Source organism: Physeter macrocephalus, chromosome 18 (genome assembly GCF_002837175.3).
Source record: "Physeter macrocephalus isolate SW-GA chromosome 18, ASM283717v5, whole genome shotgun sequence".
Classification (NCBI taxonomy): Eukaryota; Metazoa; Chordata; class Mammalia; order Artiodactyla; family Physeteridae; genus Physeter; species Physeter macrocephalus.
The window spans coordinates 58,540,878-58,559,437 of record NC_041231.1 but is presented as its reverse complement, the minus strand read 5'-3'; the positions used below and the strand labels follow the sequence as shown (position 1 = coordinate 58,559,437).

Here is an 18,560-nt window from a genome sequence, read left to right as displayed (position 1 = left end):
GCTCCGCGGCAAGTGGGATCTTCCCGGACCGGGGCACGAACCCGCGTCCCCTGCATCGGCAGGCGGACTCTCAACCACTGCGCTACCAGGGAAGCCTTAAAGTAACTTTTTAGTAAAGAACAAAATCCTGGTTCCCAAAGCATAGACCCAGCAGGGCTACATTGCCCTCAGAGGTCTGGGCCCTACCTACCTTTCCAGCGTGATTTCCTGCTCCTGTCTCCTGGCTCACTATGTCCCAGCCACACTGGCCCTTTTCCTTGTGCACAGGAAGTGCTTTCCTGCTGAGGAACTTGGCCTTTCTGCCTGCCTGGAAAATGTTTTGAATTCTATGAATTTTGTAATTTTTTTTTCAGTTAATCTGATATGCACCAATCCTTTCTCTATGTAAATCTTAATCTATTTAACTATTGTAAATCTTAATCTGCCACTCTTTTAAAGGTTCATAAGGAAACAGTGAGGGAAAGAAAAAAAATCAAAGAAAGCCTTGATTTCTGTCCTCGTTGCCCTTCCTGCCTGTCTTCTTTGATTTCTGATTTCCTCTATGCTAAAGCAGGCAGTTTTCACTGAATAGCTAATAAGTGAAATGCCATTACCTGTAAATAGATACATTTTGATTTAGTGTATTCTTTAATGTAAGTTTTAATGTAAGCTTCTGAAATTGATCCAGTTACCTGTTCCCTCAAGTTCTTAATTTTATTTTGTTTCTCCTTTACTTAAGAAGAAAACAGAGGCAGGCACCAAGTGAATGTGTACAGCCGCTTAGATGGGGAAAAGATACAGGTATTAACTTCTATGAAGTGTCGTTTAATCCTTACTGTGATAGCCTGTGATAGCAGTATCCTCTTTTAAATGGCGAGGAGACAGTCAAGGAAGTGAACTCACTAGTCCAGAATTATAGAGTGTGTGTGTTTGCATGTGCATGTGCGTGTGTGTGTGTGTGTGTGTATACACATAAACTTATATGTAATATAATATGTAACTGCTTCTGGATTTGAAACTAGATCAGCCTTGGAAATCCCTGGTGGTGTTTCATTATATTGGCATCTTTCTCACTGGAGTTTGTGGAAATATTTTTAGGTCTTCATGACTTTCCTATGAGAATTTATAAATTTGGGACTTTCCATTCTATGATAATCTTTGAAATGATTATGAAAGCATATTTGAGGTCATCTGGTTGACCAGCTGATGTCACTGCCTGTGTCTGTGTTTGTGTCTATAATTGCATGGTGCCAAGGAGACCTACTGTCACTGTCTGGGGCTAATGAGGAGAAAACAAGGCAGATGTAACAAGTAAATGATGCTTTTAGGCCAAATGAAAGCAGTTAGCCTGGCAAGCTGTGCTCAGATGAAGGTTTCATAGCAATTCATATAGAGAAATTGATGGGAGAATCAGAATGTCGCATGGCAAAAATAACATAGCCCATGAACTTCAAAAATACCTGCTGCAGTCAGTAGCATGTTCATGTGGCAAGTGGCAAGTTAGATTTGGCAAAATGACATCCTCCATGATATCACATTAATGTTTTAATTGTAGTGGTTATGCAACTTTGCTTTTATGCAATTTTAAAGTGCACTTGATTTACTAGTTGTATTGGAGCTATAAACAGAGGTATATCAATATACCTCATTGATTAAATGTTTGCACGTATTTAAGTTCTCCTTAATAAATATAACCAAATCAACACTGGGAGTCTGTTAGGTATATTTATATAAACTATATAATGATACATAGTGATAAATATGTAATGACAATATTTTTACACCACACACACACACACACATATATATATATATAAAATTGTTTTTTCCACTTTAAAGGGGTTGATACCAGGGTATCTCAAGTTTGGCATGACAGATACTGTCTTTCACAGACCATTCTTTGTTGCGGAGGGCTTTCCTCTGTGTGATGGGATACCAATATCAGCTTCCTCACTGCAGTTGTGGCAAATAAAAATGTTTCCAGATATTGCCAGATGTCTCCTGACGGGCAACATTGCCTCGTTTCAGAATCAGTCGTCCATGCATTACTCATCTACAGTGACCACTGCCTTGTCCCATGCTGTGTCTGAGGTTACAAACTCTCAACAGCATCGACTTCATGTCTGCGAATGAGGGAAGGGTCCTGTTGGTGCATATGTGGGCTACACTATGGGGAGGAAACCTACCAGGGTCATGGAGAGATGGTGGTGTTGGCAAAGAATCATAATTGCCTAGAAAGAGATTTTATCTAGCTCTTCTTTTATGCTCTTGTTTCTAGATTCTTGAGATCCAGTTTGAATCTCCATCTTCATTCTCTCTGTTCAGTCACCTAGGCAAACATTTTACAAAATCCTTTTCTTGGAGACCAGGAGCTAGGAGTATACATGTGAGCCAAACAGATGGGCACTGTACAGGGTGTTGTTAATTATAAGAATCACATTGTATTAGGGGAAACAAATGCTGAATTCCACATTTTTTGATCTTTCTATCTTCAAGGAGTGTAGTTTGAATGCAAGACAAAAAATGTATACTGTCTTATATTTCTTTTGTAAGGTGAAGTACTTATGATAGATATTTATTTTTTTGGATTTTAGCTATCAAGATTAATAGCTTGTTGGGCTTCCCTGGTGGCGCAGTGGTTGCGCGTCCGCCTGCCGATGCAGGGGAACCGGGTTCGCGCCCCGCTCTGGGAGGATCCCACATGCCGCGGAGCGGCTGGGCCCGTGAGCCATGGCCGCTGAGCCTGCGCGTCCGGAGCCTGTGCTCCGCAACGGGAGAGGCCACAACAGAGGGAGGCCCGCATACCACCAAAAAAAAAAAAAAAAGATTAATAGCTTGTTGATTTTATTTTTACAGCTGCTTAACTTTCATTTTCAAATAATTTCAAAGTTACCAAAAAAAAATTTGCAGAAGTCGCATAACACCTTCCACCCAGATTTTCCACATATTAAACATTTCCACATTTGCTCTATCATTTTATCTATAAATATATACATAATAATATTATTATTCTAAAATATTTGAGACAAAGTACAGATTTGATGCCCTGTTATCCTTAAATACTTCAGTTGTACTTCCCAATAACAAGAACATTCATACACAGTAAAATGATCAAAATCAGAAAATTAACCTCAATACACTAAAAATGTCTAATCTAACGTCCCACTAATATCCTTTATAATAAACAAGCATTTTATCAGGGCAGGAGCTAGGATTCAATCCAGCATCAGTCCCTACATGGACTTGTCACGTCTCTTTAGTGTCCTTCAACCTATCGTACTTCTTCAGTATTTCTTCATCATTTCTTCATTTTTGAAGATTAAAGGCCAATTATTGTACATTGAATGTCTCTCAATTTGGGTCTGTCTGATGCTTTCCAATGAGTGGGTTCAACTTTTCACTGTTGGAAGGAAGGCTACAGAGCAGTCCTCTCCTTCTGGTGCATCACACAGGGGGCGGGGTGGGCAGGACCTGATGTCCACCTGCTTCATGCTGGCGATGTGACTCTGATCAAAAGATGTTGTCAGCAAGGTATCTCCATGGAAAAGTTACTATTTTCCTCTTGTAATTAGTAACCTTTTGGGGAAAATTCTTTGAGACTATGTACAGTTCCTAGTTCTCATGAAATTTTCACTCACTTGTTTTGACATACACTGATCGTTCTTGTGTAAGTCAATTATTACTATTATTGTTACCAAGTAGTGATTTTGTAATTCCAACATTCCTTCCACAGTTTTAGTTTGCATCCTACTTTAAAGATGCCTCATTTATTTAGTTAATCACTTACATAAGAAGAGTCTCATGGAAGCAACCAAGATGTCCATCAACGGATGAATGGATAAGGAAGATGTGGTACATATATGCAATAGAGCAATGGAGTATTACTCAGCCATAGAAATGAATGAAATAATGCCATTTGCAGCAACATGGATGGGCCTAGAGATGATCATACTAAGTGAAGTAAGCCAGTCAGAGAAAGACAAGTATCATATGATACTGCTTATATGTGGAATCTAAAAAAAATGATACAAATGAACTTATATCCAAAACAGAAATAGACCCACAGACACCGAAAACAAACTTATGGTTAACAAAGGGGAAAGGGGGAGGGATAAATTGGGAGTCTGGGATTAACAGATACACACTACTATATATAAAATAGATAACCAATAATGACCTACTGTATAGCGCAGGGGACTCTACTCAATACTCTGTAATAACCTACATGAGAAAAGAATCTGAAAAAGAATATTTATGTGTGTGTGTGTGTGTGTGTGTGTGTGTGTGTGTGTGTATCCCTAACCCTAACCCTAACTGTTATATATATCTGAATCACTTTGCTCTACACCTGAAACTAACACAACATTGTAAATCAACTCTACTTCAATTTTTAAAAGTCTCATAGATTCTTATTTTATGGGTTAAATCCTAACATTTTGAATATTTATTCCAGAATGTTTTAAATAGAGCTCTAACAAGGTAAAGATAAATGGTGGCCATAAACTTGCTACTCTTTTCTCTCCTCTTGCACGCACCATATGAGCTAACTTTGCAGTCCTCTTCAGGTGTTAGGGTCATCCAGCAGAAGCAGCCACTGTCTCAAGGGGTGGGTGACAGTTCTGCCTCAGTGACTCATTGAAGTGGAGCTGGAGGACGAGTCACTTTCTCCTTGGAAGCCTGGAGTGTGTTATTGTTCTTACCTGTGCTGAGAATGGCAGTGACTCTAAAGCTGGGGGGAAAAGACGCTTAATGAGTTTCAGCATGTTAATGTACTGCAGGTTCCCAACTGTGTGAATTTAAGAAGCTTAGCAATTTGGTATCTTCTGAATAATAGCATTTATTTTATACTCTAAATACTCCTGGGGAAGTCTGAATAACACTGCAGCTTCTTTGGTGTAATAGCTTTGGTGGGCTAATTGACTTCAACCATGGGATTGCTCCTTAAAAAAAAAAAAAGCCACCGTTTTGATTAATGAGCGTAGTAATAAATCATTCATCTTTTTAGCTCATAAATGATAGGAACAGTGCTCTGCAATATATTTCTAGATTTCCCCCCTGCAATATATTTCTAGATTCTCCTGCTGATCCAATGGCCACATTTTAAGGATCTTATAATCAGTTTAATATGTCCACCTCCATGTAATTTAATATAATATCTAGTAAGTTTGCACCTATGAGGAATGCAATGGGACAGATTCTGAATAGCAATAATCGGGACTTCCCTGGTAGTCCAGTGGTTAAGACTTGGCCATACAATGTAGGAGGTGCAGGTTCTATCCCTGGTCAGGGAGCTAAGAATCCCATATGCCTCGGGGCCAAAAAAACAAAAAAAAACATAAAACAGAAGCAATATTGTAACAAATTCAATAAAGACTTTAAAAATGGTCCACATTAAAAAATCTAAAATAAATAAATAAATAAATAGCAATAATTGCTCTTTTATGAACATGACTTACATTTAGTTAGTAACTGTCCTTCTGCAATGTCCTAAATTTCTTTATTTCTATAATTACTCATAATTATAGAAAGGATAATGAGTTGCTGAGCTTCTCCTATGTGTCTGGAACTCCACTAAATTTTTAGTGTATTGTGTCATTGAATTCTCATAATAACTCTCTGAAGTAATTAGTATTATTTCCCCTTTACAGTTCAGGAAATTTGCTGAGAAATGATAACTAGTTAATGTCATAGAACTGGTAAATGCCAGAGTCACCATGTCACTATCTTTTAGAGATTATTCCTACCCAACATTTTCTGGAGGTTTATAAATAACTGTTTTATTCTTTTTGTTAAAATCGAAATATATGAATAGTTGAACCCACATTGAAAATTTTGGTTGTCTTAAGGCTTAATACATCCTAGGGGGTTATATATTTCAAGAATTAATTTTTGTGTTCATAACATAGCTGAGACACCATTTAGAAATAATTTAGACTGTCTAATCACCACATTGAAGAAAATAGAATTTCAAGTTATGGACAGTAAGAGCATAGGAGGCAGATATCTACATCCTTGCCTGCACTAATGTGTTTGCTAATGAGAAATAGCTTTTATTGGTGAAATTTAGTTGTAAACTAGCCATGAGGCCGAACTCTCTGTGGCAGGTGAGCATCATGGCCCATCATGTCTCTGTTGTCAGGATTTAGCTCAGTGGCTGGTATAGACTAGAGGATTAAATGTTTGATGAGTGAGTGAATGAATGGTCAATAGTATAAAAAATAAGAGGATGATCCATTTAGTAAAGTAGCTTGAGTCAAGATATGTAAATCCACAAGTGGCTTTGACTGGGATCAGTATTTTGACCCTGTGGGCCCCCAGTTGCTCAGGTGTGCTGGCAAACAGCCCAGGACTCCTGTAAACAGAACTGGGGGAAAATGGAGATGCATGCATGCTTTTCTCATCGATATTCCAGGAAGTCCTGGTGACATCATTTAACTCGATGTTGAGTCACATTAAGAATAAGACTTATCTCTTTCCTACTGGTGAGTTTTAAGAAAATGGCAGTTAATATATATGCCAAATAAAAGCTGGCACTGATGATGGAATTTATGCTTTTCAAAGGTAAAGTGGTTTATCTCATTTGAACATCTACAACCTACTGTGCACCTCTTGTTTGCTATTTCTCTACCAAAGTCATGATGTTAATACCAGAAATGCAAGAAGTGAAGCAAACTGGTAGCACCCAGTTGGCTTCCTTCTCCCACCTGCTTCATTCCTGCATTGATAGATCAGTTTTCATGGTGGTACTCAAATACACACACACACATTTTCTCCAAGCTAATGTTAAGGATCGTAGGCCACCACATGTTCTGCAGCCTTTTCCAGCTCTTTTCAGAAAGGCTAGGATTAAATAAACCTAGGATATGCCATCCTTCACTTAGACTGACAGGATTTAAATGTATAGCTGAATTTGTTTTCTAAAACAAGGTGCTGGTGTAGAGCTGACTGTGTCCTCTTTCTCTATTCCATGTGAAATATGCATGGCTTTACAAAGCCAGTTTCCTGTGAAACCGACATTGGACAATTTAGGAATAAAAGTGGGTTTAAGCAAAACAGCAATGCAACTTCATATATAAAGCTGTAATTTTTCACTTTCTGTATATGCAGCATATACGTTTTAAATGTATCCGTATGTAATAGAGGTTAGAGGAAAACTAGCCGGGTGTGTTTTTCTTAGCAACTTGAGCAATTTTTATTGGGCCAGCCTTGAAAACAAAACTTAACTTTGGGTCTTTTGCGAACTCATTCCCTCAGTAGGATGAAGGGATTTCCATTCTTCGAAAGGTGAATGGTGCTTCCAAGTAGGTTTACACGCTGAACACCTGTAGGTATCCAGCCACTGTTGGCTCCTTCCCCTTGATCTATCAGAAAAAGTTGTGAACCAGCCATTAAACACACTGTTATGTTGAAATCTCGGGTCTCCGAATCAAGTAGATCGGAATTTGAATTCTCATTGTATTTAACAGCTTTGTGACCTTGGACGATTGCATATCTTCTTATAACCTCAGCTTTCTCACATGTAAAATAAGGACATTAACCATATCTATCTCAAGGGCTGTTTTAAGGAATAGAACCATAGTGAATTTAAATAATTTTAAAGCCTTGTGTGTGGCACACAGTAAGCTTAAAATAAATATTAGATAATATTGTGCCATACAGTGCTAATAATGAGCCCTATATAACAACAAGTAAGTTATATGACTTGATAATAATATTAATCCTATGTAGCAATGAATATTTTAGTATGACTATGTCCTTGCTCTTGCTGCTGTTCAAGTTGATCTGGTCATGATATTCCTGTAAACCTCCAATAAAACAAAGGTAATTCTGTGTTCTGCAACTTTTTATCTCTGTATGAATGGAAAGTGTTATAACTTTAAAGGTCAGAACCTTAAGAATGGACTATCCTGTATATATCAGGCTACAGGTAACATTTTTAACTTGTAGCAAAAGCAATAGCATACAAAGGTCAAAGTAGAAGAAACAGATCCAGTATGGAGTCTGATTTGTTCTTCGCTATTACACTTATACTAAAACATTTGTGGTTTCACACAGAAATTCAAATTTAACAGGATGTCCTGTATTTTATCAGGCTGCCCTGCTCTCAAGGGACATAGTGTTTGCCACCCAAGTTCTGTTGCACAACTCCAGGAGTTACCATTGGTGCTGGGCTCTGGGGTATCATTGACATAGAACACAATGGGAATGGTTGCCCTTGAGTGGAATTCTTTGTCCCTAATATCTTTATACCTCGCTCAGCGACACATTTGTGTGTGTTCCCAATATGCCTGTGAGCCTCAGCAAGTCTATGCTGTCATATTCTGGGCAGAAGAGGCGGAAATGGTTTGCATCTGTTCTGTCTTTGTATGTGTTGTGATGATTATTCCAGAAGAAGTTAATAGGGTGCCACAGCAAATGTATGGCCATGTTCATGCCGTTTCCAGAATTCCAGTTGTTTGAAGGAGAATTATAGTCATTGTCAAAGAATCAAGTGACAACTTTGTATCCCAGAGCTCATGGCAGGGAGACCCCCTTTGGAGAGGTGAATGAGACTGAGGAAAGGGGATGAGATTTGTTTACAATATTGAGTTTGTTTCTCTATAGTTTTGTTTCCTGTTCGCACTTTTGACCATCAGGACCCTGAGTACAAAACCATATGTCTTTGTGATATAGCAGTACATTACAATAAAACTATAGAGAGCTCTCAATATTGTAAAATGTTAATTTAGCATTTTCTCACAGGAGAAACCATCCCATCAGGTGATACTGGGCTGAGCTCATGAGGTCATATGGAGGGAGAAGTCAAGGAGAGCCAGGATCCCACCTGGCCACCTGGCCCAGGACCACAGGTAACTCTAATTCAGTCATGGAGACTCAAGGGGCTCATAACACTTCACTGCTCATCTCAACCCAAGGGCTGCTTTAAGCCAGCCCTGCCTTAACGAATAACATACACAACCCAGTGTTCAGGTTGTCCTGAGCACTAGAAACAGTTTCTCTTTCTTTGCTGAGTGTGTTATACAGAATTAACCCCCCTCCCGGATTAAACTTGGGGATGAGAACGCCAGTTGCCAATGCTGTGCTTACATGGAATTTGAAACAATGAAATCCTTCTTTTAAAACATGTGTTCCTTAAGGAAGTTGTTCTTATTGGTTCTTATTTTAGGGAAATTGTTCTTATTGGTGCCGTGGGAGGAAAAACTGGTAGAGGCTCTCCTCTGACTCCATCAATATGTGAAATCAGGAGAAGAGAAATCACCTTCTCGCTTTTAGCGGAGCGAGAAGACAGTTGAAAACAGAGGGCAACCCCCTCCATTGCTTAGCAAATAAGACAGAGGATACACTTATTGGGCACCATTTAGGGGTGAAAGCCTACTTCCTGGCAGTCTTTCTTTATTTTCCCTCATTTGAGGTAATGAATGCTTCTAGAGCCCCCATCATAAGGGAAGGCTCTGGCTCTCTCTTTTTACCCGGTCCAAGGCTGTGACTTTGTAGCTAGGGAACACAGAGGTCCGACTGTGAAGGTCAGAGCTGAGCATATGCCCTTATATATTTATGGCAAAACAGATTTGAAAAAAATTAACACACTGTATTCTCTTTTTCTCCAGAGAAACAACCAGTAAGGGGGGGTGTGTGTGTATGTGTGTGTGTGTGTGTGTGTGTGTGTGTGTGTGTATGAAGAGCTTTATTTCCTGGAATCTGCCAGATTATGCAGGCTGACAGGTCCCAAGATCTGAGGTCAGCAAACTAGAGACCAAAGAAGAACCAGTGTTTCAGTCTGAGTCCAAAGGCAGGAAAGAAACAATGCCCCAGCTTGAAGGCCGTCAAGTTTAACTCAGGGGAGGATCAGCCTTTTTCAGATCTTCAACTGACTGAATGAGGCCCATTCACATTAGAGAGGGCAATCTATTTTACTCAGTCAATGGATGAGTTTAAATGTTAAAGCCATCCAGGAAACACCCTCACAGGTAGATCCAGTATAATGCTTGACCAGCATCCTGAGCATCCTGTGGCTCAGTCCAGGTGGCAAATAAAATTAATCACCACACACGTGTATGGTACTAAAGCAAGTATGTCCAGAATGGCCGGCTTCCTCCAGATCTCACCTAGAGGAGCTGTAACTCCTAGAGCCGTGCAACAAGCATGCTGATGATGTTACTAGAAGAGTAAGAGTTAGTGTTCAACTAATTCTAAAACCTCCGATGTCTTTAGGGCAGCTTATTAATGCCGGAGGCTCTAACTCCCTGCTTCTGTTTTTGGGGAGAAGTAAAACATTTCATTTTTATTATTATTAATTTTTAAATTGCTACAGCATTTAAAATAGGCGATCCCATTAAAAAACAATTGTGCCTTTGTCTCCCCATTGATTTTTCTTTTTACTGGTGATATCCATGGACTAGCAGTATTTATAGGCAATCCCGAGAGTTGGTGTACTGTAGTAGAAAGGGTATTAGATCAAGAGTCAAAAAATATCACTTCTGATGTCATTTATTCACTTACTCGCCATGGGATATTTGTATCCCTCAAGATCTTAGAACCAATCTTCTCATTGGTAGAGGGGAGGTTAATAACTCTTGCCCTATCTACTGCCTAGAGTTATTATAAAGGCCATACAAAATAAAATAAATGTCCCTGAAACACCTTAAATACTGTAAAACTCTGCTGCATGTAAGGAAATATTATTATCTTCTGTCTATATGAACATCCCCTTCAATTTGTTTTTAAAGTATTATAGTCATGAGGTTGCTTTAGAGTTGTTTCAGACATCTTCAGGATATTTCAGGATATTTTGTCACCACTGCTCAGGACAATTCATCTTGAGACAGCTTTGTCCACCTAACAGTTAAAAGTGACTATAAATTGATTACACATAATTTTGTGATTTAATAAAAACTTGATAGTATGTAAAGTAGGCAAAAACTAATAACTTAGAAAGACCCGGAGTGTAATATATTATCGTGGAAAAAAATAGGAACTAGTCCCCTAAAACAGTGTTAAAATTTGGTCCACCAAATGGTACTTGTTCACAAGGAAATACATACAGAAATAGAGAGTAAGCATTTAAAACCTTTTATAACAAGTTCACATTAGCATGACATTTAATCCAAATGTAATTTTGGTTTGTTTAATGTAGTAATAAAAAATTGCAACTTGCATTTTGTATGTCTTAATTTTTTCTATTAACTTTGAAAAATGTAAATATTTTGCAAATGTTGGTTTGTGACAGATTGGAAATAAAAATGTCCCCCACCACAGGTGGCTTGAGAAACATTGCTCTAAAATTCCTAATGCCAATAACTACTTCCTGAATATTTAAATATAATTTCATCAAGCATGAGTGTTGTCAGATTGAGTGTTGAAATCTTCTTCAAAGGTAGTTACCTTTTCCAGAATCATGTATATATAATAGTCATAATGTGTATCCAAAAAACACAGCCCCAGACATAACCTTTGATCTATCTATGAGCAATAATTTTGCCCTCCACTTGTATTCATTTGCTAAGCTTCCTTGAAATGTTCTGACATTGTCTTCAACTGTAATAAGGCAAATGAGTACCAATAAACCTAACAGTAAAAATCTGAGAAAAATGAAGTCATTTCAGGAAAAAAAATTTTTATATTCTTACATAAAATGAAAATGACAAGGTCTCTGCTCCCATTAACCATGGAGAGGGTACTGTTCTAACTTTTTCACAATCTTTTGACAAAACTAAATAATAAATCAAGAAATCCCCATACAGATGAAAAGATACAGAAACAGAACAAAATGGAGGAGTTACTTATGGTGAGATGGTCAATTAAATGTAATAGATGTATGAATTATAGTCATATACTTTTACAGACTAGCATACACTGCAGAGTATTCACTCAGTTGATGTGTGAAATGCTGACTAAGGCTAGGAATCCTTTTTTTTGTAGCCTTACCTCTGTAACTAAAGCTACTTCATGAATAAGCAAAAGTGAATAAAATAAGGGATTCAGAGATATTTATTCTTGTATGTACAAATATTCCTTTGAACCACAATTTGCCATCTGTTATTCATTGATGTTTAGGAGGAAAGGCAGTGTTAAGAACTGGGAAGAACATTGGACCAGGTATGAAAGGATATGGGTTCTATTTCTAGCCTGTTACTATTTAGCTGAGTGGCCTTGAGTAAGTCATAAGCACTACTTTAGCTTGTTTTCGTTTTTGTTTTTCCATCTGTTAAATATCAGATTGGACAAGATGCTCCTTTAGGTCCATTCTGGAGCTAAATGATCATGAAAATTTAAGTTAAAAAACAAAAAGATTTTAAAAAGATTCTAGATTGCAGGTATCACATGAGTTATTTTTCTGCACATTTAAAAGGCACATTCTTTTAGGTCCGTAGTGCCAAAGAACCTTTTGAAAGAGCCCATCTATTTACATAAATGTGGTACATAAATATAAAACTGAAAATAAAAATATAAATGCATATATTATTTTAAAGTTCATTCTATGCAGAAATTAAATTCTATTGTCATCAACAAATATGTTCAAGACTTATATTGTATTTCAAAGGAGAGAATTACTTAATGAATAACACTGCCCGAACGCTGTATTCTTTCTGTAAATACAAATTAAGGAATGACACTCTCCAATTCTGTACTGTCTCTGTGAATACAGATTAAGGAGTTGGCCTTGCTGTTTGAATTTGGATTCAGAAAATAGCTACTGGGCAATCTCTTGTGTATTAAACTCCGTATGTTAATTACACACCATTTTGAGAAGTTGCAGTGCATTCTATACTTGCGGAATTTGGAAATGGATTTGAATCAGGATACACTGGTGTACTGCTACTTAGATCTGTACACTATGCTTCACTAGTGGGATTGGTTGCTTATGGTTGTTTAGCCTCATTAAGGATGAAGGTATACAGAATGTTGGGCAAATGCCAACCCATTCATGGGACTGCCATGTTCTGCAGCCCACTCTCTGGGTTAAGCAGGAACTCCCACTGGAACTTGAGTTGATCTAGGGTATAAGCTCCAGAAATCACATCATAGGAAAGTTTTTCTTCTCTCAACTCTTTCTCAGTTCTGATTCTTCACAGGAAAAAGACTCTGTCTGGTCCTCGTAGCTCCAGAAATCACATCATAGGAAAGTTTTTCTTCTCTCAACTCTTTCTCAGTTCTGATTCTTCACAGGAAAAAGACTCTGGTCCTCGTGTGCTTAATACCTCTCTTAATTACGAATCTCATTTGTAACTAAGAGAGAGTCAACCACCAGGGTCACAATCTTCTGTGAACAAACAGTATCTAATATAATTTAATCACGTGAATTTGTTGCCAATTTTGGTAGTAACCTACTTATGCCAAGTGATACTGGCTTTTTAGCTATGGTAGCAACATAATGTTATCTTTTTATGGATTTACTTAAGCCCAAAGATATTTTGATTTAAAGAAAACTTTTAAGGACTTCCCTGGTGGCACAGTGGTTAAAAATCCACCTCCAGTGCAGGAGACACAGTTAGATCCCTGGTCCGGGAAGATCCCACATACCATGGAGCAACTAAGCCCATGTACTTAGCACAACTACTGATCCTGTGCTCTAGAGCCCACACGCCACAACTACTGAAGCCCACCCACCTAGAGCCCATGCTCCGCAACAAGAGAAGCCACCACATTGAGAAGCCCATACACCACAATGAAGAGTAGCCCCCAATCACTGCAACTAGAGAAAACCCGCACGCAGCAACAAAGACCCAACATGGCCAACATAAATAAATAAATAAAAATTAATCAATAAAAAAGAAAACTTTTAAGTAAATAAACTTATAGTACATGGCTGGCAAATTTTCTAAGATGATATGTGAATGATTGAAGCTTGGGAAACATTGGGCTACTGGAAAAATACACTGAGATGGAAGATAGAAAATCTGACTAAATTTAATTTGAACCCTGTCACTAATTATTGGATTGTCCTCGGGTGAGATGATGAATTTTTCATGCCTCCATTTCCTCGTTATCCAATAAGTATGATGGTATTTGCCTAGCTACCTTTGGAATGATGATGTGAAGATTAAAATTAAAAGATGGGTAGTAAAATAATATAAAGTCAAAAGTCATATATACATAGGTTTGTTATTATGTATCTGAAACACCACTTTTTCTTTTCTTTTAGGTTTTTCTTTCTTTTTTTATCACCCCAGCGGTTGGGCAGGGGATCATGTCCACTTAGGAAAAAAATGATACCATCTCTGTTTTCTCTCTAGGATCATGCCATTAATTAGCGGTGCGTGTGTGTGTGTGTATGTCTGTGTGTGTGTGAGAGAGAGAGAGAGAGAGAGATTACAGTTGTACAGTTTCTACATATACACTATTCCCAAATACTAAAGCTGTGTTGTCTTTTCCTGATTGATTACCTGTTTATTTGCACTGTTTTTCGTGGTGATCAAAAAGTTTGAAAACTAAACTATGTTTCAAAAAGAACCTAATAATAGATCTTATTCATCTCAAAGCTTAATAAAAATATTATGGCCTGTCTGAATATTTAGAGCTGTTAAAAGTAATGGAGCTTAGTTTCATGCCAAAACTATTTCTTGATCTGTAATAATACTTGGAATTTTGTTTATTGTATTTTTCGTTTTGCTTAAAACCTGAAATTTGCTACAGAGTATATCATCTCTTCACAAAAGGTATTTTACTATTACATCATGTCATTTCCTATAGACTTCAGAATTGCTTTTTCCAATTTAATCATGTTTCTTCTTGAAGTTAAAGTTGTTGTGTTAGTTAAAATATAATAGTTCATTTAAATATGGGATCTATTTTGATATTAATGATCAATCATGTCAGGCTTTTGTCTGTGCTTTATTTTGAGACATGCATACAACTAAGTTCCAACTTATTAATTCATTGTGTGAAATAGAAGATATTCACGCACTTAGAAATAATGCTAGCAGTTGTTGTTTGATTTCCCATTCTATTAAGCAAAGCTTATTTAAGCACTACTGCTTCATAATCTCATTCATATATAAATATTTAACTGTGGTCTATGGCAGTGATTGCCAAACTTGAGCGGTCATCAGACTCACCTGGAGGGCTTGTCAAAACACAGATCACTTGGCCCACCCTCAAGTTTCTGATTCCAAGGTGAGGCCTAAGAATTTGCATTTCTAGAAAGTTCCCCATTGATGCTGAGGCTGAAGATAAATGCTGTCCTAGGACCACACGTCTTTTCTCTCCATTGGTGCAGTGGAAGGCACTATAGCAAGACAGGGAAGCCCATGGACTTTGGTGATACCCCCAGGTTTCAGCCCTGGCTTTGGCGCTTAAGAGCTGTATATCTTAGACCAAGTTAGGGATCAATTTTGTCCACTGTAAAGTAGTAACAATTATATGTACTGGAAATATTGAATGAAATAATGTATATCAAGTGTTTAAAGCAATGCCTGGCATGTTATGAACACTCACTAAATGCAACATTAGTAACTAGTGGTGACAGTAGTTAGAGTGGTAATAGAACCACTAGTTATGGTCATAGAATATACATACTTAACCTTAGTTCAACTGCAATAAAATTTATTAGACTTTTCTAAGGAAGGCTAGACAGAAAGTTGGTTTTCACTGATGGCATTGCTTCTATGAGAAGCATTCTGGCAAGAAGGAATTCAGTGAAAAGAAATACCACCCTTACTGAAAGAACTTCCAAGAGCATGCTAGAGATTGGAATCTAGATGGCAGTGTAAGCAAAATGTATAAATTTTGTACAATGTTTCTCAATATTCAGAACTTACTGCATGTGTTTCTTTTTTCCCTTAGCAACAAGAGCAAGACCCAACAAACCTATATATCTCAAATCTCCCCATTTCTATGGATGAACAGGAGCTTGAGACTATGCTGAAACCATTTGGACATGTCATTTCCACAAGGATACTAAGAGATGCTAATGGAGTCAGCAGAGGCGTTGGCTTTGCCAGGTAAAACACCTGCTCTTTCCTTGTATTACCTTTAATTCCATCCCTTTCTAGCATTACAATAGTGCTGGAATATAGAATATTCAAAGAAAAGTATCTTATCAAACTGACTGTATCTTTGCTTTGAGTCAGAGAATTCCAGTGTAACTAGAAATATGTTGTTCTTGCTAAAATCTGTACATAGAATGTTTATATCTGTCTCAAGTCGTAATGGTATGCATAACCCCTTCCCAGTTCTCTCTATGCCTGTAGATCAACAAAATCAGATGCCGTCAGTTTCTACTAGGGATAATAAATGCCCAGCACCCCAGAGCTAAAGACCCCATGGGGTGAACAAAGCATCCACATGTTTTAGCATTGATTTCTAAAGAGCAAGATGGTAGAATTTCTCAGTCAGGGGAAGAGAGAAGAGAGGAAAGATTTCGAGAAACAGGAACTGTTGGGTAGTCGCAAGGAACTCAGAAATCTAAGGGGAGGTGAAGAAAGCATTTGCATTTAAGAGGCCCTGGCTGTGTGGTTTTGATGTTTTAAACAAAACAGAAAAGAACAAATTGCACTTTTCTCATTGTTGGAAAAAGATGAGTAGTTTTCTTTTTAACTTTAAGAGAATGTTTACGAAAGAGGATCTCAGCCAGGAATGGAGTTAAAATGGTGGTACCTGCTGTGCTTTCATGAAGAAACAAAGTTAAGGAAACTACAGGGAAAATGAAACTGCTCAATAACAAAGAAGAAAAGGAGAAGCTGTGTCTCCACGGTCGGGTGTGTTTATGCATCTTGAGGTCTTGAGCTGACTCAACATGAATGAATGGATGGATGTTAATGTCATCTGGAAGGCAGCCCCTTGCAGGCAGGTGTTTCCCCCTATGGGGAACCCTGCCATCATTGGAAAAACCATCGCAAACCAACCTCTGTGAACCCACTTGGGAAGATATGAAAATGCAGTGATTAACTGATCTCTAACTTGACTTCCTTGAGGTCATGGACCATGTCTTAAAATTCTTTTTATTCCCCACAATGTTCTACACATACTAGACCAGGAGACGTATGCAGGATACAGGTCTGAAGATTTGAAGAGAAGTCAGCAGAATGAAAAACATCTCCCAGACTTGAATGTATGCATGAGGCATTCAAGTTTTCAGAACATTGTTAACTGTTGATTGTCATGGTCAAGGCAGAGCTAATTGCACCACCTGGGTCTCTGAAATTTGCCAACTTACTTATTCTTGGAGACTGTACAGCCTGCTATTGGAGGCCTAGCCAGTGCAGGAGGCACTAAATGCCTGCCATGCTCCACTTCACACTGTATGTACACACCTTTGGCTCAGCACCCACCTCCTGCCCCACAAAACCTCTCTCTAACAAATTAGTTTCTCCTTCATTTATGCTCCTGCTGAGAAAGGAACATGTTTCAAATTCATCAAGGGAACACATTTTCTAAGAAGATCTATGTTTTGTTTTTTTTTTGTTTTTTAAACAAAAGATTTTTGGTACAAAGTATCGATATATTAGTTTGCTCCGGCTGCCATAACAGAATTCAACAGACTGGGTGGCTTTAAACAACAGACATTTATTTTCTCCCAATTCTAGAGGCTAGAAGTCCAAGATCAAGGTGGCAGTCGGTTTGGTTTCCTCTCTGTGTCTTGTAGATGGCCTTCTTTTCCCATATCTTCACATGGTCTGCCCTTTGTGTTTGCTCCTAATCTCTTCTTAAAAGGGCATCAGATTCGATTAGGATCCACCCATTATATATACACACAATTTATAATCCAATCTCCTGGGATAAACCATAATGGAAAAGAATATTAAAAAAAGAACGTTTCAATATATATATGTAAAACTGAGTCACTTTGCTGTACAGCAGAGATTGGTACAACATTGTAAATCAACTATACTTCAATAAAAAAATTAATGAATGTAATATAAAAAAACAACATATATACACAACTTCTTTATTCATTCATCTGTTGATAGAGACATAGGTTGTTTCCAGGTCTTGGCTATTGTAAACAATGCTGCTATGAACATTGGGGTGCATGTATCTTTTTGAATTAATGTTTCCGTTTTCTTTTGATACATACATTAGTGGAATTGCTAAATCACATTGTATTTCTCCTTTTAGTTTTTTGAGGACTCTCCAATCTCTTTTCCACAGTGGCTGCACTAATTCACATGCCCACAATAGAGTACAAGAGTTCCCTTTTCTCCACATTCTTGCCTGTCCCAGTACTGGTGCCAACAGACTGGTGGGTGGGGATGGAGCTGCGTCCTGAGGCTAATAAACGAGAGGGAGGATTCCACGATGGCACTTTCCAGCACCAGTGTTATTATGGCAGAACGAGTTCCCAGAAATGACTGCTGCCAGCATCTCTGTCCCCAGGGGGAGTCCCAGTTGCCTCCTGTCTCTCCAGGAGACTCTCCAAGATTAGCAGGTGGGTCTGACTCAGGCTCCTTTCAAATGACTGCTTCTGCCCTCATTCACGAGGCTTGTGAAATTTTGTGTGCCTCCTTTAAGAGTAGAGTCTCATAGAGAATCCTAAAGATGCTACCAGAAAACTACTAGAGCTAATCAATGAATTTGGTGAAGTAACAGGTTACAAAATTAATGCACAGAAATCTCTGGCTTCTTATACACTAATGATGAAA

At 38.1% G+C, this 18,560-nt stretch overlaps 1 protein-coding gene across 6 annotated transcripts in view; it reads left to right on the top strand.

Annotated features, from left to right (window-relative positions):
- Window positions 1–18,560, top strand: part of RBMS3 (RNA binding motif single stranded interacting protein 3) — a 752,917-nt gene that overhangs the window by 487,248 nt on the left and 247,109 nt on the right. For all 6 annotated transcript variants that reach the window (XM_055079737.1, XM_055079741.1, XM_055079739.1 and 3 more), the window contains exon 5: window positions 15,763–15,920. In XM_055079737.1, coding sequence (XP_054935712.1) covers window positions 15,763–15,920 — 158 coding nt within the window. The remainder of the gene's footprint in view (window positions 1–15,762; window positions 15,921–18,560) is intronic.